This window comes from Lepidochelys kempii, chromosome 3 (assembly GCF_965140285.1).
Source record: "Lepidochelys kempii isolate rLepKem1 chromosome 3, rLepKem1.hap1, whole genome shotgun sequence".
In the NCBI taxonomy this organism is placed as follows: Eukaryota; Metazoa; Chordata; order Testudines; family Cheloniidae; genus Lepidochelys; species Lepidochelys kempii.
In genome coordinates, this window is record NC_136382.1 from 163,270,721 (window position 1) to 163,293,601 (window position 22,881).

Here is a 22,881-nt window from a genome sequence, read left to right on the forward strand (position 1 = left end):
CCACTGAATGCATCCGATGAAGTGAGCTGTAGCTCACAAAATTTTATGCTCAAATACATTTGTTAGTCTCTAAGGTGCCACAAGTCCTCCTTTTCTTACTACCACTTATGTCAGTATAATTTATGTTGGTCAGGGTGTGAATAAGCTCCTCTTTCCCTCCCTCCCCCCCGAGCGACTTAAGTTACACCGACCTAAGCTCCGGTATGGACAGTGCTATGGCGGTGGGAGAGCTTCTCCTGCCAACATAGCTACTGCCTCTGGAGAAGATGGTTTTATTATGCTGACGGAAGAGCTCTCTCCCGTCAGCATAGAGCATCTTCTAGTGAAGCGCTACAGCCGCTGGTCTACTAGTGCAGACTAGCCCTTAGTCTGTTTGAACAGCTTGCAGAAGACTCATTAGTTAAGAGACTTTGATCCTCATGTACCAACTGCCATCATCGCCCTAACATTGTCATAATTACCAGGGCTCCCATTTGGATGCAACTAATCTCTGTTACATAAAAAGCACACATCAGAAAGTGCTGGACTTCAGACATTTTTACATACTATTTTAACACTATCTTCTCTTCTGAACAGTACTAAGAAGAATGAATAATGCACAACCAATTCAGTTTCAGGGCCCTATTTCAAAGCCTGAGGCTAAAATCAGCTAGCTGTGATACCGATTGCTACCTTTTCCTTTTAAAATAAAAACACAAGTTTTAATTTCCCTTTCAACCATGAGCGGCCAAACCTCTCCAACCCTCCACGTGTCTCTCAGACACATACACAGAGTTGAGTAGCTGTCTACAAAATGATTACAGATTTAAGGCCTGACTCCAGTGTCTTAAGATCACCGCTTTTCTTGCTGAACTACTATATTGCTTGATGCTAATACTGGATTTACTGTATGGGGAGTTCTCCACTACCTTCCCATTCAATCTGGGGTCAACTCATCTTTGTATTGCAATTAACTGGTGGCAACCATTAAGGAAAAAAATGGATTAATGGGATTGCTACTGAGCTGTTGCTCTGTCCAGAGGGCAACAATGCAGTATAACTAAGATAACTGGCTACCCCTGCTTTGGAACCCACCCTGCAGAACTGTTAAATAAAACCAGATAAAAGAGCACTCTTACTTTTCCTTACAGCTCCATTGTAAATATTATGAGTAGAGTTATAACAATAATGAAAAATTGTACAGTACTTAAACCACTTGTGGAATCAACCTCTAACCATAATCTTCCCCCACTTTCTAAAAAATAAGAGGAAATTATTTCCTCCAGCATTAAAGTATTAGAGTTAATAGGAGAAGCTGAGCATATTGTATTAACTCCCCTTCATTTGTATGCTTTGTGAAATCAAAACAGTTTTGACAGTCCTGGTTTAATAAACTAAATTCAAACTGGATTATAAAAATAAAAACACATATGAAAACTTTGTCAAATCAAATATAAACATCATGATTATATATATATATATCTCAGTAAAATAACTTTAAGAGATCTAACTCAAGCACTGACAGATACTTGTAGACACCACAACAGAATGGATTCCTAAAGCCTCAATCCATCAAACCCTTACGCATACCCTTAATTAATTAGAGAGAGTCAATTTCAAGATTACATTTCCTCCTGATGTAACAACATTAGGGTAAAAAAAAAATAGCAAGCAATACCTAAAATGACTATAACTTATAATGGAGGAAATACTTTTTCAGTTTGTTCACTCTGTAAAATTAAAAGCATTTTTTCATATAGTTAGTTTAAATATTTCACCTGTGTGGTCAGGTATGAACTGGGTTGGGGATTTCAAAAGAATTTACGTGATACAGCAGCACCAGTCCCACCGATTTAGGCACTCTTGAAAATGTCACCCCGATCCTGTACATTTTTGTGCACACAAGTAATTTTTTACTTATGAAGGTAATCCCCTGCATGAATTCAGTTATCCGTACATCTAAGGCCTTGTCTAGACTAGGATAAATATTATATTTGCTAACACATGCCTTTAACTCACATTGAACTGGTCAAATTCAAGCTGAGGAGAAGCCTCAGCTTTATGCGTGCACGTTAAAATACATCCCACCTTGTCTACACTAGACTTTTCAAATGCCTCAGTTAGGATGTGTTAGCTACCACACCTTTTATCCCAATCTAGACATGGCCTAAGTGTTTGCAGATCTGTAGCCTTGGTTTCCCTGTTATTTGTGTGCAGACTGCAGCAGGGGGGAGAAAAAAACATTTTTGAAAGGGGAGGAAACTGTGGGTGTAAACCCACATAAACTAGCATGGGAATTTGGGAGCAGGTACAGAACTTCAAACTCATTTTGACTCCGTTTTTGAAATCGTCTAGATTTCAAACCGACAGAGTCCCTTTACTGCCCCTATTGCCATTTTACAGGTGGAGAATGAGGCATGGGGGGGGGGGTCCAAGGGGTCTGCTTTTGAGCCCGTACTCACACCAGTGATCTCATTAAAGGTAAGGGTGCCACTCGCCTCAGTAAAGCCCTGAGCCTCCAGCCTAAATCCAGGATGGTCCATACCTGTGCACTAACGACTACAACACACCCCTAAGGCCCCAGCCCAGCGCCTCCCCTGCAGAGTGGGCCCCCGTGGCTCGCCCCAGCCCAGCGGCCCCCACCCCTGCAAAAAGCAGGGTCCCCGGGCTCGCCCCAGCCTAGCGCCCCCCTGCAAGTGCCTCGGGACATAAAGCCTTGAGGCCTGCACCTGAGCCGTGCAGCAGGATCACCGAGGCGCTGTGCCTGCCCGCCGGGGACACAACGCTCCGCTGCAGCGCGGCCATGGCCGCGGCTCCCCTCCGCCAAGCGCCGGGCGGGCGCTGCTTCCCGTCCCGCGCCGGCGCGGCTCGCTCGCTGTCTGTCTGTCTCCGCCCCGCCGGGGAGGCCTTCGCGTGGAGGTGGGGCGGCCGCGCGCCAGGCTGCGGGTTGTGCGTGAGGCGCGAGCCGGGGGCGGGCCTGGGGAGAAGGCGGGTGAGCTGTGGAAGGCCTGAGGCCTTCCCTCACCCGGCCCGCTGGAGCTGGAGCCCCCCTCGTCCCTTCACAGTGCTTCCCAGCAGCTCCCCTACAGAGCCCTCCCCCCAAGGCGAGTGTGGCTCAGGCAGGGCTGTGCCAACTTTGCCTATCGCCATCAGCTCTGGTTTGATCTGAGGTCCAGCTGCATAGGCACCAATGCCCGTGGGACCCTCCATAGCTTGCCTAGTATCCTAGGGGTGCCATCTCCTCCCTGGTACAAAAAACAACCACCACCAGCCATCTGGGATGAGCCTGACCCATAAAACTGGAGAGCTGACAGTGTGTACTGATTTCAGAGTAGCAGCTGTGTTAGTCTGTAGCTGCAAAAAGAACAGGAGTACTTGTAAAAAAAAAAGGAGTACTTGTGGCACCTTAGAGACTAACCAATTTATTTGAGCATAAGCTTTCGGATAGCTACTTTCAATAAGGTGGCAACCCTATCCTCAGGTGGGCATATAATCCAATGCTTTGGATCCCCACGCACCCTTGTGACTCATTGCAATAATCGGTTTTGTTCCCAAGGGAGCAGAGATCAGGGCAGGCATCCGCTGCAGTGAGCCACTGGAGTTCCAAAATTCCAAATTGGGGGGGAGGGATTGCATGAAAAGGGATAGATTTTCCACAGAAATGTCATTTTTTTCAACCCTCTGTAGCTGCCACTGTGTGATTTTAAAAAAATGGGGTTGTGGGGAAAAATGTACAAGTGGTAGGAGGTGAAGAAATGGCAAAGGGACTGAGAGAAGTAGCAGTGATATCACCACAATTCCTAGAAGATTCAAAGCTAAAGATTCTCATTTTCTCATTAACAGGCACTGAAAGAGAGGACTGATCCTGAGTCCCTGGCTGACCATTGAAATTTTTTTCTCTTTACTTTGAAAAAACAAAACAGGAAAACAGAACCACACTGAACTTTGCGACTGTCACTTTGGATATTTTGGATATTTCCCAAGCCCCCTACAAAATAAAGTTTCATGTTGTAAAACAGGTCCCAAAGATCAGCACAGACACCACTATATAGTTTTCAGAGTAACAGCCGTGTTAGTCTGTATTCGCAAAAAGAAAAGGAGTACTTGTGGCACCTTAGAGACTAACCAATTTATTTGAGCATAAGCTTTCGTGAGCTACAGCTCACTTCATCGGATCCATACTGTGGAAAGTGTAGAAGATCTTTTATACACACAAAGCATGAAAAAATACCTCCCCCCACCCCACTCTCCTGCTGGTAATAGCTTATCTAAAGTGATCACCCTCCTTACAATGTGTATGATAGTCAAGTTGGGCCATTTCCAGCACAAATCCAGGTTTTCTCACCCCCCACCCCCCCAACACACACACACACAAACCCACTCTCCTGCTGGTAATAGCTTATCTAAAGTGACCACTCTCCTTACAATGTGTATGATAGTCAAGTTGGGCCATTTCCAGCACAAATCCAAGTTTTCTCACCCCCCCCCCTTCCTCAGACGCTCTTGTTAAACTCTGGATTTGTGCTGGAAATGGCCCACCTTGATTATCATACACATTGTAAGGAGAGTGGTCACTTTAGATAAGCTATTACCACCAGGAGAGTGGGTTTGTGTGTGTGTGTGTTGGGGGGGGGGTGAGAAAACCTGGATTTGTGCTGGAAATGGCCCAACTTGATTATCATACACATTGTAAAGAGAGTGATCACTTTAGATAAGCTATTACCAGCAGGAGAGTGGGGTGGGGGGAGGTATTTTTTCATGCTTTGTGTGTATAAAAGATCTTCTACACTTTCCACAGTATGCATCCGATGAAGTGAGCTGTAGCTCACAAAAGCTTATGCTCAAATAAATTGGTTAGTCTCTAAGGTGCCACAAGTACTCCTTTTCTTTTCACTATATAGTTAGAACAGGGATGAGCAGGAAAATGCGCCAAACTGGGATGCTTCAAGTGCTAACTATCATTATCATTAACCCCTGAAGCCGCATTGTGTGTTACCTTCAGAATTTTATATGATGGATTCAGGGTTGCCTTTAATAATCTATCAATACTATTGTCACAGTTCAGGGCATCTTTGACCTCTCTCTCTGTTCTCTCTAAGTGCACCCCCTCAGGTGACAGGCTTTGTGTCTTCACTTCCCTCTGGGGTGGAATCCCATGATTCTCCCACTCACAGGCTATGTCTTCACTAGGAACGCTGCAGCAGTGCTGCTGTAGCGCTTCAGTGTAGACACTCGTTACAGTGATGGGAGGAGTTCTCCCATTGCTGTAGTTAATCCTTCTCCCTCAGAGGTGGTAGGTAGGTTGATGGAAGAATTCTTCCATTGACCTAGCGCTGTCCGTGCTGGGTCAGCTTAACTGTTGCTCAGAGGGGTGGATTTTTCACACCAGTGTACAACATAGCTGGGACCACCTAACTTTTTTATGTAAACCTGGCCTCAGACTGGTTCTTGGACTACAGCCTCCTATGGACCAACCAGGACTGCTCAGTAGGCCTGACTGGGTTCAGTCCCTGCAATTCTTCCCTTCAGGAGCTGGTAAATACAGTGACCCAAACAAAGTATTGTTTCACCTAAACAGGAACAAAGCATAAGAAGAAAAAGATTTTAACACAATAAACACAATAAACAGTTTAAACCCATATCTGCTTACCTAATGCTTTAAGTAAGGCTGGTTTATCCCAGGTGCCTCACCTCTTGGTCTGGAGGGGACAGTCGGCATCCATGCAATCTCTGTCTCTGTCTCTCCCTTTTCTTCAGGTATAACCCTTTTATTTACTCCTAAAGTTTTTGTCAATGCCCTGTGTCTCTTGAACCTGGTTACACTGTTTTATGTGGTCCACAGAGGTCCAGGGGGAGGAACAGGTATACACTTCAAAGCAATTGATGCTCTACATTAATCTTCTAGATATCAGCAAATGGGTCTACATGCAAGTATTGTCTGCTTCCTAGCTTACATGCTGTCTACTCCTGTTGGAATTAATCCCTTGTAATTGTATAGGAAACCACACAATAACAATCTAACAGATGGACATATAATATAAAATAATTCAGGCATCACTCACTTCCTTCACAACTATGTGCTGATTATGTTGGTCTGAGTATTGTCAAGATGTTTACTGCATGCGTATATTGGGTTAATTCAATATCCGGGTGGTCAGGAAATGGACCCAAGAAGATGGACAATAGGGATTCCCACATAGGAGCTTTGTGGCAACACCCAGGATTATTAACTGTAATATTCTATTTCCGCTTGTTGCGGGGCTTGCCAGACTGGCTTTCCTAGGACTAAGTCACACACACATACACTTCCATGAAGGAGGGGAGATCAAAAGACGGGGATTTAAAAATATTGCATCCTATCAATCAGGGTAGATGGCTAAGGCAGAGAAACTGACCCCCAGGCTTCCTGGGATGCCTTGAGGAAGCTTCCCCTGCCTAGATCTTCATTTCAGGATGGTCAGATTTAAAGTAAAATAAGCATTTTGTTATTTTAAAATTCTCTTCTCCCATTATGCTGTGTTCCTGTTGTTACAATTAAACAATATTTGTTTTTAAGAAGCCTGATATGGGTCACTGTATTTACTACTTGACACAGTCCCAATGGGAAGAATTGGAGGTGCCGAACCCAGTCTGGCTAGCTGAGCAATTGTGATTGGTACACAGGGGGCTAAGTCCAAGACCTGGTCTGTGAGTGGGAGAATGCCAGGATTCCACTCCTGAGAAAGGTGAAGGTGAGAGGCCTGTGTCATAAATATAAAGGAAAGGGTAACCACCTTTCTGTATAACATAGGGTACAAGGACAAGGCAAAGTTTGTACCTTGGAGAAGTTTTTAACCTAAGCTGGTAAGAATAAGCTTAGGGGGTCTTTCATGCGGGTCCCCACATCTATACTCTAGAGTTCAGAGTGGGGAAGGAACCCTGACAGCCTGTCACCTGAGAGGGTGCACTTAGAGAGACCAGAGGGGGTCAAAGGTGCAGCTAGCATCAAACCATAACAGTTGATATGAACCCACCCTTGCTACCGGAACAAATCAAACCCCTGTCACTTCCTTCTATTTGAGATGGGCTCAGAAGCTTTCATTGTTGTTTCCTTTCCTCCGTTTTAATCTATTTATAGAATACATTTTAGGTTTGTGGTTTCTATATTTAGAAATGTCATATAGTAGGCAAACTGTGGAGCAAACAGTAAAGGAGGTTTGTTCCTTTCATGTAGCTATACATGTCTGGAAATGTAATTAAGTTTCAGTGTGACCAGGTGTAGTTTTACAGATAAAGGCCCAGTTGGCAAATGAACTTAGGGGGACCAGGTGGTAGAGACTTTGCATAGTAATTCTTCAAGGCATATCTCAAAGTGAGGGACCTAGATAGACCCAACATTGTGAAAGGCCCAATAGACATTGCCAGTTTTGCCCACCCTTAAATCCATCCCTGTACATAACTACTTTGATGCTTTTGATAGCTCTTACTGTTCTGCGGGTCTGAATACCTTGTGAGAAAGCATAGGAGTTCTCATGTATTACACAGTGTCCCTTGCCCATTTTCATGAAGCATGTATGCTTTCATCAAGGCCATAAGAATATTTTGGTGCTGTGTAGGATTAACCACTACCATGGTGATTTGAGGTCCATAGCATTCAAGTAAGGACAACCAAACAAATCCCAATACTGCCATTTCACTGGCCAGGTGCAGGGTGATCCAGGGGGTGAATAATGAGTTTATAGTTTAGTTTTGCAGTTCATCATGAAGTATTTGGCAAGCCATAGGGGCACACCTGTTAGTCCTTAAAAACGTAATGAAACCTTAACCCCTTGAGGTAGTATGTTATTACCTTAACAATGGCTGTGGGTTATGTAGGTGAAACATCAGTGTATGTGTAATATGAAGAACATGTTGTGCTCATATTTCTGTTTGAGTTACTCTTTCTTTTACCACCCTGGAGCACCATTTCCTAGCATACCTAGGCCATCAAATCTGTGGGCATCACTGTGACTTGCAGTGGCACATGTAAATAGCATGCTGCATATCTAAGATATATGCAAATATCTTCACTGTGTAGCCAGAAGCATTATGCTGTTCTAAGAGGTATTGTTCCTCTTAATTTTATACTTAAAGAAAATCAGGCTTAGCTCTGGTCACATGTTCCCCCTAGTTCAATAAGTAAATAGAAAAAAGAAACTTCCTGAATTTAATGGAAATTGAATGAATTTACTTTAATGGGCAGAGGATCGAATTCAGCTGTTTGTCAAACTTTATAAGACAAACACAGTTTGCACAACACAAGAATGCAAAATTCCAGTAAAGTAGTGATCACCAAGAAAAGAGGCAAATGCAGTGATCAGCGTAAAAAGTAAATATTTGCCAACAGTTATTATCTGAGATACTAGTTATTTTCTATTCAAAGAACAGAGAAATAACTGTGATATTTCCCATATTGATATTGTTGATAAATGTTGACTTTTAAAATGGGTTAATCAGGAAATGTCAATCATTATCATAAGACATATTCATATTTTTAATTATGCTTATTTATTAATAGCTTTACTTCACAGTTGATAATTCTGTTTGTGGGTAAATTCTAGTGCTCATAAAAGTGAGGGGTCACCCTGGGCAAAGGTAGGATATTGCTATCTGGCTTAGCTATGTAGAAAAAAAATTGTCTCTGTCTCAGCCTCTTGTTTTTGTTCTTTGAACTTCAGACAAAACCGAGGCAAGTCCAGTTATCTTTAAAGGTAGAGAATTACTCCGTGTCAATGAGTAAGACTAGATGCCAGAGCCAAACTGGAAAAAAAAAATCTTGGGTTTGTTTGGCAATGTATTGCTTTTGCATGTTTTAAATTATTTTTTAAACAGTGAGAGGGGGAGGCACAGTCTTGGCACATGATTTAATTGTTTATTTTTTATTAAAAACCAATTAAAGGCTGTCATTAACTTTCCTTGAAGTGAATGGAAGGATCTCTATGGCCTCAGTGGGAAGGCTGTAATACCCTTCAAACATTAGAGATTCCAACACAAGCAATGGAGGTGGATGCTAGCCCAGCTGGTTCCCTACGACACTCTTCCCCTCTGTCCCCCATCCCCTACCCCTCAACTGCATTCAAGCAGACCTAAGGTGACCTAGCATGGACAGCACGAGGTCGATGGAAGAATTCTAGCCCATGGTTTTATCATGGAAATTATGGGCATTGCAAGCATACAACTTTACTAAGCAGGAGAAGGTTAAATTTGAACAGATTATTTTAACAATATAATAATAACCCTCGAGAAGTATAGCCACTGTGCTAGTAGTTTGCAAATTGTGTAGGACTGAGCAATTTATACTGCATGTTCTGATGTAAAAAAAAAAATTAAGTCACTCATAACAGACGTATAATATGTCTTCAAAGGGTTTATTGTATTCCACAATATTAATAAAAATAATTCCTCCCTACACCACTAAAAACCAATACATTTTCTGTTGAGAGCACTGGTATTTTTTCCTTTCACTGCATATACACAGTACAGGTATAACATTTTTTGTCTTAAAACAAACTCAACATAAACATTTAAATGAAAACATAGGGGCATATTTGGCTTTGGTCATAGCTCAAAATTAATATTCACTTTCATTATTTGGCTTCTCAGTATCAAATGCCACCCATTGTGCTCTCTGATATATATGTACTAATCTTCACCCTAGTCAGAGGAATCCAGAAGAGTTTGATCCATCTGTAGCTTTTTGATGTTTTTTTCTCATTTAAAGTGGTTTTGCACTTCAAAGTTAATTTTAGCTGAAAACAATAAGCTGCAGAGTACTTTTTATGTCCGGGGTATGTAACATCTAGCCTGCTATAATTACATACAGGGGTCTGAGTCTCTCTCTCTCTCCCCCCTCTTTGTTCCTACCTATAGAAATCAAAATGAAAATCTTAAAGGCCCTATTTATTGAAAAATACAATTTGTGGTCAGCTTGTATTCATTCAACATTTTCTTTTTTATGAGTTAGTTGGCCCACAGGTGCTATATAGATTTTTTATTTCTAACGGGTCTATGTTTGCATGCAGATGGAGTTCATGTAAGCAGGGATTCTGGTATAGAAATTAAGCATGAAATATATGTTAGGACATTGTCCCTGCCACTACCACCACTTGAAGGTCCCATGATTAGTATTTGGTGTTCATCCAGGTAAGTTAAATAACAGTAGATATCATTTTATTGCTTTTTTCCAGAACAGAAGGCATCAGAAATAAACACCAAATCTCTCTGATTCTTTCCTATCCTTCCTTCCTCCTCACATCCTTGCCTCAATTTTTGCCTGTTCATTCTTCTTGTGAAGGCCACCATACCGGTTACAATGATTAGACACAAATAGACTGCCTCCTGAACTTTGCATTCCCAAAACAAATTCAAAGAAAAGGAAAGCTGTGGCATTGCTTTGACCCACAATTCACATGGGGTGTCTTCTTTATTAGTCTTCTCTTTTCAGTAAGTATCATGGCTTACCTGCACCAGGGAATTTTAGCAAATATTTCCCACCAGAGCTGCTGCACTTCTGGTAGCAATTGTCTACTAAAATTCTTCAGTGTAGACCTTGCCCTGATGGTCTATGGTCAAGAATACCTTCTCTGGTAGGTCATATTTCTACACTGGCTTCAGTAGCACTCTAGTACAGTCTGCACTTCTGGGCACTCATTGTTCCAGCTAAAATAAACATAAAAAATAGTTTTCTTCAAAGTTTTTCATGGAAAAGTTTGACTTTTCCATGAAAAACCAAAATATTTAAATTCTGAAATGCTTTTTGTTCTGTTTGTACAATTCCTGGCACAATGGGGTTCTGGTCCATGACTCGAGCTCCTAGGCACTATTGCAGTACAAATTAATACACTAATAATTAATACACTAATACACTAATTCATTAATAAAGCCCCCTGGGTTTGCTGAAACATTCTCCTTTAGGGTTGAAATGTTCTATGATTTCTTTCTTCGTAAAGGTGAATTATTTTTTAATGTTTGGATAGAATTCCTTCAGCAATTGTTGAGTTATGGGAAACTGGAAAAAAAAATACCCACAGTAAAATAATTCTAACCATGCTTATTTTGTACAGGGTTAAAACAAAAATGGCTGAAGCGTGAACCTTGGAAATGTCCTCAAGGATGCGTATGCTTCCCTAAGTTTTGTGTCAGGAAGGCAAAAAGTATAAATAATTGAAAAATCACTTCTGAGAATACTCGATGGACGTGACCTGAAATTTTAGCAGAGCTCAATGAAAGCTCCTCCTTTCCTTTGTGACATTATTGTACATTTTCTCTTCCCAGACTGACTGGCCAAGAGGCTACTGCTGTCAGACACTGGGGGGGATAATTTGTATGAGGGAGACTGTACATTTCTCACTGAAGCACACATAGCAAAATCCCTTAAAACTGCCTTAATATCAGGGATAGGAAAAAGTCACTGACGCACACACAAAAATCAGAGATTGGTGATTTTAATTTCTTTCCCCATTTTTGGCTGCACTCTGAAATACTCTGCAAATTCTGATCTTTTATTATGAAAAAATTAAGCTTCTATTTTTTTCCCATTGCAAATTAACAGCTGTCATCGTGTAAATCATTGTGTTCTTCTTGTTAGCTCAGCCTAGTGGAAAACTAACTCCAGCTAAAGAAATAGCAGCAAACAAGGGAACTCACCTCTCCTTTGCCCCTTTCCCCTCAATGAGGTGTGAACATCAAGGCCTAATTGGTACCATTTAAATGCTAACATTATTGAAGTATAGTTGTAGCCATGTCTGTCCCAGGATATATGAGAGACAAGGTAGATGAGGTAATATCTTTTATGGGACCAGCTTCTATTGGTGAGAGAGACAAGCTTTCAAGTTAATAGTCCACTGCTATACTCTACCTTGAATGGTCCCTTATATGTGCTAACTAGTTGTGCTAAACAATCTGTTCCACCTTGCATTTTGCTGTGGTGCTGGGAGTTCCTTTCCCAGATCTGAAGAAGAGCTCTGTGTAAGCTCAAAAGCTGGTCTCTCTCACCAACAGAGGTTGGTCCAATAAAAGATAATACCCACTCACCTTGTCTCTCTAACATTATTGAACACAGGCAAGTTCTCTCACTCTCTTTTTCTCTACTCTTGTCTACATTAAAGAAATTCAAACTGGCGCCACTAGATAAATGTAGTTGTATACTGGTGCAAATGCCTAATGCAGGGACTCTTGCCCAGTTCAAAGCAGGGTTTACACTGGTGCAACTTAATCTAGTAACAGAACAATTGGGGCTGAGGTAATTTGTGCTTCCCCAATCCTAGTGTTGCAGCCATGCATAAGAGTGCATTGCACTGCAGTATCTGGAGATCACTGGAATGCAGCAGCACACTGGTCATGGCCCCTTCCCTCTGACATCCTCTATACCAGGAACTCTGAGGGGGATAGTGCAGGGGCAGGATATCTTATTTAACTCACCATCTCAGGCCAATTTTAAGTGCAGTGCAAAGCAAACTCAGTGGGCCTAAAATTAAAGTCCTTACTCTGTAAAACTCCATTTGAGAGTTTTACTTCAATGAGAGGTTTGCCTGAGCAAGCATTTCAGCATAGGGTCCACAATATTAATTATTTAAATCTGTCCATTTAGTCATAAGTCATGCTTTTGGGCCCAAGGATTCTTGATCTGGAACTCGGTGTTGCCAACTCTTCTGATTTTATTGTGACTCTCACAATATTTTGTATTTTTCTTAAAGATCCTGGTTCAGGATCACATTATTAGATGAGGACTTTTGTCTTTGCTTTTAAAAGTATGACGTTGCACTCCACAATGTTTTAGGGAAATATGCTTATGAGTGTGAATATGATATAACTGGAATATGCTTTATGCAAAAGGTCTCCTGTAAGGTATCATGACATAGCTTATGATCTACTGAGTGTGTTCATCCCATTTGTTTGCATGTATTATTTCTATGTCTGGAGTTAGGAGAATAAGATATAAACTTATATTACTGACGTAAACATATTAAGTGGAAGCCATTAAGGGTACTTCAGAATCAATTACCTCTAAATAGCTCTGTTTACTTGCAAACCTTCCTGGGTACCTGCGGGCCACCCCTGAAAGAATGGAGGCTGGGGTCTCACAGGACATGTGACCATGTCACCTGATACTGGAATCCATCTTAAATCTGGTGCCTTTCCATTTAGAAGGAGGGGGGGACCCAGAGAGACAAAAGATTCCTGTCTTGTGCCAAAGCTATAAAAAGGGATGGAACAGAACAAAGAGGCTGCCAATCATGAGAACACCCTTGCTTTTCACCTAAGATATCTGCTGGAACTAACAAGGACTGTACTAGGGGAATGGTATGGGCCCAGACTAAGAAGGAGTCTAATCTGTGAAAGAAGCTAATTGGAACATCTCGGAGGGTAAGATTTTACTTGTAAACAGTTTGTAATGTATTAGGCTTAGACTTGCGTGTTTTTGCTTTATTTTGATTGGTGACTTACTTTGTTCTCTCTGTTATTACTTGAAACCACTTAAATCCTACTTTTTATACTTAATAAAATCACTTTTGTTTATTAATGAACCCAGAGTAGGTGATTAATACATGGGGGAGCAAACAGCTGTGCATCTCTCTCTATCAGTGTTATAGAGGGCAGACAATTTATGAGTTTACTCTGTATAACCTTTATACAGAGTAAAACGGATGTATTTGGGGTTTGGATCCCATTGGGAGCTGGGTGTCTGGGTGCTGGAGGCAAATAACCCGTTGAGCAGTTTTTGGTTAAAGTCTGCAGCTCTGGGGGCGTGGACCAGCCCTGGGTCTGAGTTGCAGCAAGCTAGTGTGTCTGGGTCAACAAAGCAGGGTCCTGGAGTCGCAAGCTGGCAGAGAAAATGGGATCAGAGGTAATTTCAGCACATCAGGTCACAGTCCCAAGGGGGTCTCTGTGACCGAACCCACCACAAAAAGAAAGTAAATTTCTAGCACTCTTGATTGCAGAGAAAAGTTTGAAAATATGAACTATGAAAGGCTCTAAACCCAGAAGGCAAAGAAAAAGAATTCAGATTGTTTTTCCTTTTTAAAGTTCATTGTTTCTGTGCCAATCTCATGATTTTTTGGGTCCTGACTCATATTGGAATGCTGAGGGTTGACATTAGGGTGACCAGATGTCCCGATTTTATAGGGACAGTCCTGATATTTGGGGTTTTGTCTTATATAGGCACCTATTATACCCCACCCCCATCCCGATTTTTCATACTTGCTGTCTGGTGACCCTAGTGATCCAATGAGAGCATAGTGCTACATGATGCAGCAGTTCTTAAATTATTACTAAGTTTGCTTTTCTATGTTAGTACTAGATTCTGATCTCACTTACCCCACTGTCAAGCTGGAGGAACTCAGGCTGACAACAGAGATGTCAGATTATAACAGAGATGGTAATTTGGTGCTTGTCTTCTTGACTAACTACTCTCTAATATCATGACAATATCCATGGCACTGTACCTACAGAAAGCACAGTTTTATTACATAGGATGAAACTGTTATAGTAATGCCCAAGTTTAAAATTGTTAAAATAGCGTTGCCAGGCGTTTGATTTTTGACTGGAACACCTGGTCAAAAAGGGACTATGATGGTTCCAGTCAGCACCACCAACCGGGCAGTTAAAAGTCCGGTCAGCGGCTCAGCAGGGACCTGGGGCTAAGGCAGGCTCCCTGCCTGCCCTAGGTCTGTGCAGTTCCTGGAAGCAGCCACCAGGTCCCCGCAGCCTCTAGATGCATGGGTGGCCGGGGAGGCTCCGTGCACTGCCCCTGCCCCAAGGGATGGCTCCACAGCTCCCATTGGCTGGGAACCGCGACCAATGGGAGCTGCGGAGCTGACCCGCAGGGCAGGCTCAGTGTGCAGAGCGTCCCTGGCAGCCCATGGTTCTAGAGGCTGCAGGGACCTGGCAGCTGCTTCCCGGGAGCCGTGGTAAGCACCACCAGGACCCTGCACTCCAAACCCTCTCCCACAACCCAACACCCTGCCCCTGCCCAGAGTCCCCTTCTGCACCCAAACTCCCTCCCAGAGGCCGCACCCCCCCAACACCCTGCCCCACGCCCCTCCTGCACCCCAAACCGCTCATCCCCTGCCCCACCCCAGAGTCCAGACCCCCAGCTGCAGCCCGCACCCCCTCCTGCTCTCTGAACCCGTCAGTCCCAGCCCGGACCCCACTTCTGCACCCCAAACTCCTCATCCCCGGCCCAACCTCAGAGACCGTCACCCCCAGCCGGAGTCCTCATCACCCCCCCCCCCCGCACACACATACACACTCCAACCTCCTGCCCCAGCCTGGAGCCCTCTCCTGAACCCCTCATTTCTGGCCCCACCCAGAGTCCGCACCCACAGCCTATACCCCCCCGCACCTCAAGCCCCTCATCCCCAGCCCCACACTAGAGCCTGTACCCCCAGCCAGAGCCCTCACCTTCCTCCTGCACCCCAACCCCCTGCCCCAGCCCAGTGAAAGTGAGTGAGGGTGGGGGAGAGCGAGCAATGGAGCAGGGGGATAGAATGAGTGGGGACAGGGCCTCGGAGGAGGGGCGGGGCAGGAGCAGGGCAGGGGTGTTCGGTTTTGTGCAATTAGAAAGTTGGCAACCCTATTTTTAACAGTATTTTGTTAAATTTGCCCATTTGGGGATCCAACAGGTAAAAAATGTTCTACAAATTTGTATCAGTTTAAGAAACATATGTTAAATAAAGAACTCCCTGATAGACCCTTCTTATTGCGCTCCTCTCACTTTTATACTACTGGAACCTGATTCTTATGGCTTCCACATTTTGACATTTATTTTTCGAAAGTGGGGCGTAGGTGTAAGTATATTTTTGCCAATTTATGTGATGCCATAAAACAGCATTTTTCATTTTTCAACACTTATTAGCTCAGCTCCCCAGCTGTGTAGCACCACACCCTGGTGTGAAACTTAGAGGCATAATTCTGACAAGTTTATATTGGCCTAAATTTATAGCATTTCATTTGGGAAAATGAGTATCTTGTTCACATTTCCAGTGCAGTTTTGTGATAAGATCGACTCATAACCTTTTTAACACTGAAAAATACAGGGCATTATAAGAAAATTGATGCAGAGTGCAGTAGGCAAAAGGAAATGGTTATTAGAAAAGAATATGAACTATCCACTTAAATATTGTGTGTTTCTTATAACACACAGAGTAGCACATTGCTTCATCAGAGAAAGTGTTTGTAAATATTTCTGGTTGTGAAACATTGCACTGTGTTGGCTGATTGCAGTCTAAACATTCAAGAAAAGGAAACTACACCGTGGCTTATCTTTTTCATGTAAAAAGTAATATACAAAAGGGGTACCCAATGCATTTTTTTTATAAAAATAATATACACATTTAATGTTGAGAGTTAGCATAATGTATAAACTTATTAAGCCATCTTTTATTATTTTTCTCAATAGCTTACACTGTATCTCAAAACTGCAGGTTTGATATCGTATAATAAGATAAGGTCTGGATGTACTGTACAAGGTACAAGCAGTAATAAATGCCAAATGTAATAAATCTTAATAAGATGGTTGTTCTCTATTGATTTTATTTACTTGGACTTTATGTTTTTACTTTTAACCTTCTGTTGTTGGACTTCAAGTCATGGCTATAGCATTAGCATTTGACCTATTAGTATTTTGAGAAATTTGAGGGTTGAATGTCTCAGAGGACAGATTCATACCCACTTCAGAGTACTAGTGACTCATTGCTTTCTGATGGGAATGTGAAATGAACTAGTGTCCTCAGCTCTGTTACTACTGGACATTTATCCACATCATACAAATTACTACCACAGTTAGCAATAACAAAAACTCTTCTTGTCACCCTCAACAGAGAAGCTAAAGAAAACTGAGGAACATTAGCAGGTCAATGTAGGGAAGCTAGATTGGCCACTGTTAATGTTGTAACTTTTCTGACCCTAGATATGCCACCATTATTCCTGTACTCGTGTAAGCACTCAGCCATGCGAGTAAGGGATGCACATCATTCTGTGTCAGTCTGACACTTTTCACTAGAACCTAGTTCACTTAAAGATATTCTAAAAATAAAACATTTGAGCAACAGTGAGCCAGGATAACTCAACAAGCACTACTGTACATACAGGGCTAGGTTTTCAGACAATGTGCAAAATCTCAGTTAAATCAGTGCAAATTCACACTGAATCCACTGAAGTCTAGGTTTGCTCTGGTGCAATTGAAAGCATAATTAGGCCCTTTGGTGTCTAAGAAATATTTACAAAGGGTGTATGCACATGTCACATGTTGTGTGAACAAATACTGCATGAAATATGTGAGTATGTTTTGGTGCCCCAATGTCTGGAAATGTGGCCTTTATTAGATATGTACAGATATTATAATAAAAATGGATATGTGAAGATGAATATCCTTGTGAAGAATTGATTGGTCCAAGCACTCAAATGTTTGTGATATGAAGATCTTTGCTTGGATTTTTATTACACTACAGTTAGCCTATATTTTCAAAATGACTTGCATAGCGTCTCAGATTCAAAGGGCATCACTTAGCTCAGTAAACTCCTCTGCAAACTGTGCCTGGTGCTAATGAAACCAAATAGTACATGAGAGCAAATACTCTTTCACTGTCCTCAGTTTGCATCTGATGTTGGGAAGTTCTGAAAGTCTGAATATGCTAATTACTCTTTCCTTTGCTCTGTGGTAGATGCTGTTTAACTATAGAAATTGGCTCAGAGATCTGCATGTTTTTGTGATGTGCTAGTTGCCATCTGCTTTGGAGATATTCCCATGCACTTTTGTTGATGCAACAGTTATAGTGTTTTCAAATGTTGATACTATGAAAATGTAATGTGATTGGACTTGGACAGGTGCCTTAAACAGACCACCCATCATATTTATTTTGCTGCCAGTCAGGTCAGACAAACTCATGGGTAGAATGTTGAAGTACTTTGAACATTCCAGATAGTGAATAATTTACATTTCATTTCAAAAGATCTTCTTAACCTTCCTACAAAATTCCTGTTTAGCTAACTAGAAGTCAACAGTATGGTCCTGTTTTTCAGAGTTTCTTATAGTTGACTTAGATTTTAGTTTTACTCACAGTGATGATTTTTTTTAATTGGCTTACCTGAGAAGGTTTATTTTGTTACTAGGGGCCAGGAAAGATGAAGTTTGTTGAAGTTTAAAACAGCACAGATCATGAGCAAAAGGTAGCACAAGCAGCTATACTGGGTTCCATTTATAAACTGTCTGGATGTATCATACAAGGTACATGAACAATATTGTATACACATTGCAAAGAAGGTCTTTGCTCCTGAAACCCTTGCATAAGCTTCTTTTGCAAATCCATGTTTAGAAATGGCTAATTTTATGTTTAATGGGCATGTTTTATCCTTATCAACCAAGGAGAGATATAGAAATCAGGATTCAAGCTACTAATGGGACAAATTACTATATTATTAACACGTCCAATTTTTCTTGTTTTACATTAATACTAAAGATAGTCAAAAACTGAGACCTCAAATATAAATCCTTTCAAGTGTCAGGGACCAACCGTAGTAGATTCAAATGTCTGGATATAAACCCATTCCCTGTAGTTAAAGTAGATCAAAATACAAATCACCTAATCAGCATAGGTGGTCAACATGATGGGTCTTGAAGACACATGGAATTGCAGCTGAGGGATTCTATTTCAAAATAAGGAGGCTTATTATGGTAATAGATACCAGAGTTATCAAAATTCAGTAGAGCAAATGGGATCTGGGGAGGTGCGAAAAGTGGACAAAGTAGAGCAACTGGGTCTGATTCTCTGCTCACACTAGGTGCAAATCAAGAGTAATTCCATTTAAAACAATGAAGTTACATGGATAGAAAACTGGTGTAAATGAGAAGAGAATCCACCTGCACTCAAAGACAAAGTTGTATGAGGCCTTATAGGTGGGGACATGTAGCTTAATTTTGGTATAGTTTAAGGAAATAAGATCCTGTTTTCATGCAAATATTCCTAGTAATATAAAAGAAATATAGCATATGTGCTACAAACATAGAATTGTCTCCAATGTTTTTCATGAGGCATCAATTAATTTTTAATCATTTATAATCATAAGCGGCAAGGAAATTTGGATTTCAAAGTGACTGGAGAGTGGCAAGGAGAGAGGAGAGAAACGGAAGGATGGCTGGTCATTTCTGAAAGAGAGATACTGTTAACAATTATTAAGAGGATGGCCTAATGGCAGAGTGATTAGCCAGAGTCCAAACCGATGGGCTCACATTCTTGCTGAAATGTTCAAATTACATGAGCACACTGTATTTTTCCAGATGGGTGACAGAGGAACATAATCATCCCTGCCTTTAAAAATGATGATGGGAATTGCTGAAAAAATTATCCCCCAATTATCTTGATAAATCTAGTCATACAAGCTACACATAATCTGTCTTTGCTAGCACAGAGGAAGAGATGAAAAATGTGGGGTTTTTTTGTTTTGTTTTAAGAGAAGAAAGAGGGGTTCTTTCAGGGTGGAGTTTTTTCACATCAGCTTATTTATTAAGTAGAGATGAGCTGTAACTAGAGGTGGCTAATATGCAAGTTCTGTTTAATTTGAACCAGATGTTCAAGGTGGTTCTGATAATAGATTTCTGTTGAGGACCATCTCTAACATATTTGGTCTTGAAAAACCAGGGTTGGTTCAGTTCCAGTTTTCCTTTAATCAGGTGTTCTCCAATGTTCAACTGTTTTATATTAACAGGTTTCAGAGTAACAGCCGTGTTAGTCTGTATTTGCAAAAAGAAAAGGAGTACTTGTGGCACCTTAGAGACTAACCAATTTATTTGAGCATAAGCTTTCATGAGCTACAGCTCACTTCATCGGATACATTCAGTTGAAAATACAGTAAGGAGATTTATATACACACAGAACATGAAAAAATGGGTGTTACCATGCACACTGTAAGGAGATTTATATACACACAGAACATGAAAAAATGGGTGTTACCATGCACACTGTAAGGAGAGTGCTCAGCTCATCTTAAGTGATCACTCTCCTTACAGTGTGTATGGTAACACCCATTTTTTCATGTTCTGTGTGTAATTCTCTTAAGGGTTACAGCAGAATGAGTCTCTGAGTTGTTAGATACTCCCTTTTGTCTTGTGCCTAAATTGAACAATAATTTCTTATAGTACAGGAAGCCAAATAAAGAATGGCTAGTGGGGGAGGGATTTTGCTATCTGTGGCAATATGGAGGATGTGCTATTCTTTTGTGTAAATCACAGTTATTGGAAAGGAAAAAAGGAAAATATGGGGTTTCATAGCAGGGAAAAAGTAAAATAAGTTTAAGATAACTTTACATGGAGACATATGACATTGCCTCTCTTTTGTTCCAGGGTATGGGATATGAGTTTAGCTCCATTAACTGCCCAAAACTTCGGCGTTGAAAAGCAACTCACATTTTTATGAACAGAATGGATCGCGGAGTATCCCTAATACATATTTAAAAATAAATGTAGGGTTTCAATTAATTCTGGTCAGTGCATTTACATTGTATCCTCCCCAGATGTACCTGAGGAAAGGTCCACACTAGAAAATTAGGTCGCTATAACTACGCCACTCAGGGGTGTAAAAAATCCACACCCCTGAGTGACGCAGTTAAAAACTGACCTAACCCCCAGTATGGATAGCGCTATGTCAACAGGAGGACTTCTCCCATCAACACAGCTTCTGCCTCTCGGGGAGGTGGAGTACATACAGTGATGGGAGAAGCCTGCTCATCAGTGATGGTCATGTCTACAGAGGCACAGCTGTGCCGCTGCAGCCTTTTAAGTGTAGACCAGCCCTGAGTAATAAGTAGTTGGAGTCTTAAAGACACCCCATTAACACGAAGTTCCTTTGTCTCAGAGTCTAAGACTTAGAAATGCAGAGTAGATTTTTATTTAATAAAAATGACACATTTCATCCGTTTGTATAGAGCAGGGGTTCTCAAACTGGGGGTCAGGACCCCGCAGGGGGTCGTGAGGTTATTACATAGGGAGTCGCGAGCTGTTGGCCTCCATCCCAGCCCGCTTTGCCTCCAGCATTTATAATGGTGTTAAATATATAAACAAGTGTTTTTAATTTATAAGGGGGGGTCGCACTCAGAGGCTTGCTATGTGAAAGGGGTCACCAGTACAATAGGTTGAGAACCACTGGTATAGAGCTTTGGGGGTGAAATTCATCCCTGTGCAGGGGTCTAGAACAAGGCCCATGTACTGCTAAATCCCACTTAAACCCTATTTTGAAGTCTTAAGGGGGACTTAAGTGATTCATGGCCTTGTGCACAGTGACGAAATTCACTTTTAATTCTGAACTGCAGTTTAAGAAGACCTCCAAGAAGGACAGTCCAGGCAACATGCCCTATAAGATCGGAAGGGAGGCTTTTCTGAATGCTGGAGAGTTCTAGCATTAGAGTCTTTGTGGTAATGGTGTAAAAGTTCTATAGGCGTGGCCTTGTGAGTGCTAAATGCCTTGTTCTCCTATCAATTCACAGGACTGGCACTTATAAACCATACGAAACCATCCAAAATTGCCAGACTTCATTAAGAGAGAAGCAAGAAAGCTGAGTGAAAGTTCCTCCAATTTTAGGGCCAAATTCTTCAACTCTTATTTATATCAAGCAGCAGTTGTTATTCGTGTCAGTATGTGCTACTTTGTTTTGTGTAAGAGTTGCAGATTCAGGTCCTAATTCAGAAGCATTATTAGGAAGCACAAAGGAACATCCATAACTTCTGTAAGTGGGAATTTTTTTTTTTTTTTTTTGTTCACAGCATAGGAAGAAACATTTATCAAGGCTTTTAATTTTAAAGCAGAACCAGTCAGCACAATGCACAATGTTGTACCCTGATATTTTAGCTGGACAGAAAACTTGCATTTTGCTTATGCCACCCATGTGTCAGAACTTTCGACAATAGTGAAGAAGGAGCTGTTTTACCAAGCTGTTTCTGATATAGAAAAGCAATAAGATGATTTCAAATTATTTCTCCCTTTAAAAATTCTTAAGTGATGATTTTTCTCAGTACAATAATAGAGTTGTTATATTTATTTCCTAAGGGCATCCAGGTGTTTTCACTGGAATAATGCAATTTTGCTACGTTTCTTTCCTCCCATGCCAAATCCACTGAACTAGACATTTTCTGTGCTAACATGATTCGACACCCGAGAGGGGTTGGTAATGGGATACAGCTTGTAGGTGACTGCCTTCAAACCCGCTAATGGTAGTAGTGGTTAATACTTTTCACCGTCTTGTGGCTGTTCAACTATAAGAAATTAGTTGGTGGCTTCAGTCCAATTTCAACGGACAAACGATCATGTTGCAAAAAACCCACAGACCCAATGGTCAATAATTAGTACCCTCAGCAAAGAGGCAAGGAACTGGCTAGAGAGCAGAGACGGGTCCTTATCATGCCTAGAGGCAGGCTCTCAAGAACAACACTGAGGCTTTTGTCAGGGTAGCAAAGAAGAAGCTTGCATTGATACCTGTTGTATGTCTCAACAGAGTGGGACTAGAGTGTGCAGTGCTGTCAATTCAGCAACATTCATGTGCATTAAATTTACTGGAAACAAAAATGCTGAAGTATGAACATCATGCCTTAGGGCAAATCTGATTGAGAAGGAGGAGGCTAATGATGCTGTTGTGAGGAAACAGAATGACAAGTGTCATGTTAAGTAAGAGCAGTAATCATATTTCACTGCCATTTACTTTTTGAGCATGGCATTTAGTTAATTGTCTAACACTGTTTTAAAGGACTGGTGTAGACACACAGTTGGATCAAAGGATTACTCCATCCAGAAAAGGCCTTTTGGCTCCGCATGGCTTCTCCAGCTTATGTTTTTGGAATTAAAAATATAAAGCCAGATCCTCAGCTGGTATAAACTGGTATAATGCCACCGAAGTCAA

At 41.5% G+C, this 22,881-nt stretch overlaps 1 protein-coding gene across 1 annotated transcript in view; it reads right to left on the reverse strand.

Annotated features, from left to right (window-relative positions):
- The window catches only part of LYPLAL1 (lysophospholipase like 1), a 38,822-nt gene extending 35,833 nt beyond the window's left edge, over positions 1-2,989 (reverse strand). Inside the window, exon 1 of the mRNA XM_073338868.1 lies at positions 2,709-2,989. Coding sequence (XP_073194969.1) covers positions 2,709-2,784 — 76 coding nt within the window. The 5' untranslated portion in view covers positions 2,785-2,989. The remainder of the gene's footprint in view (positions 1-2,708) is intronic.
- Between the last annotated feature and the right edge of the window lie 19,892 nt (positions 2,990-22,881).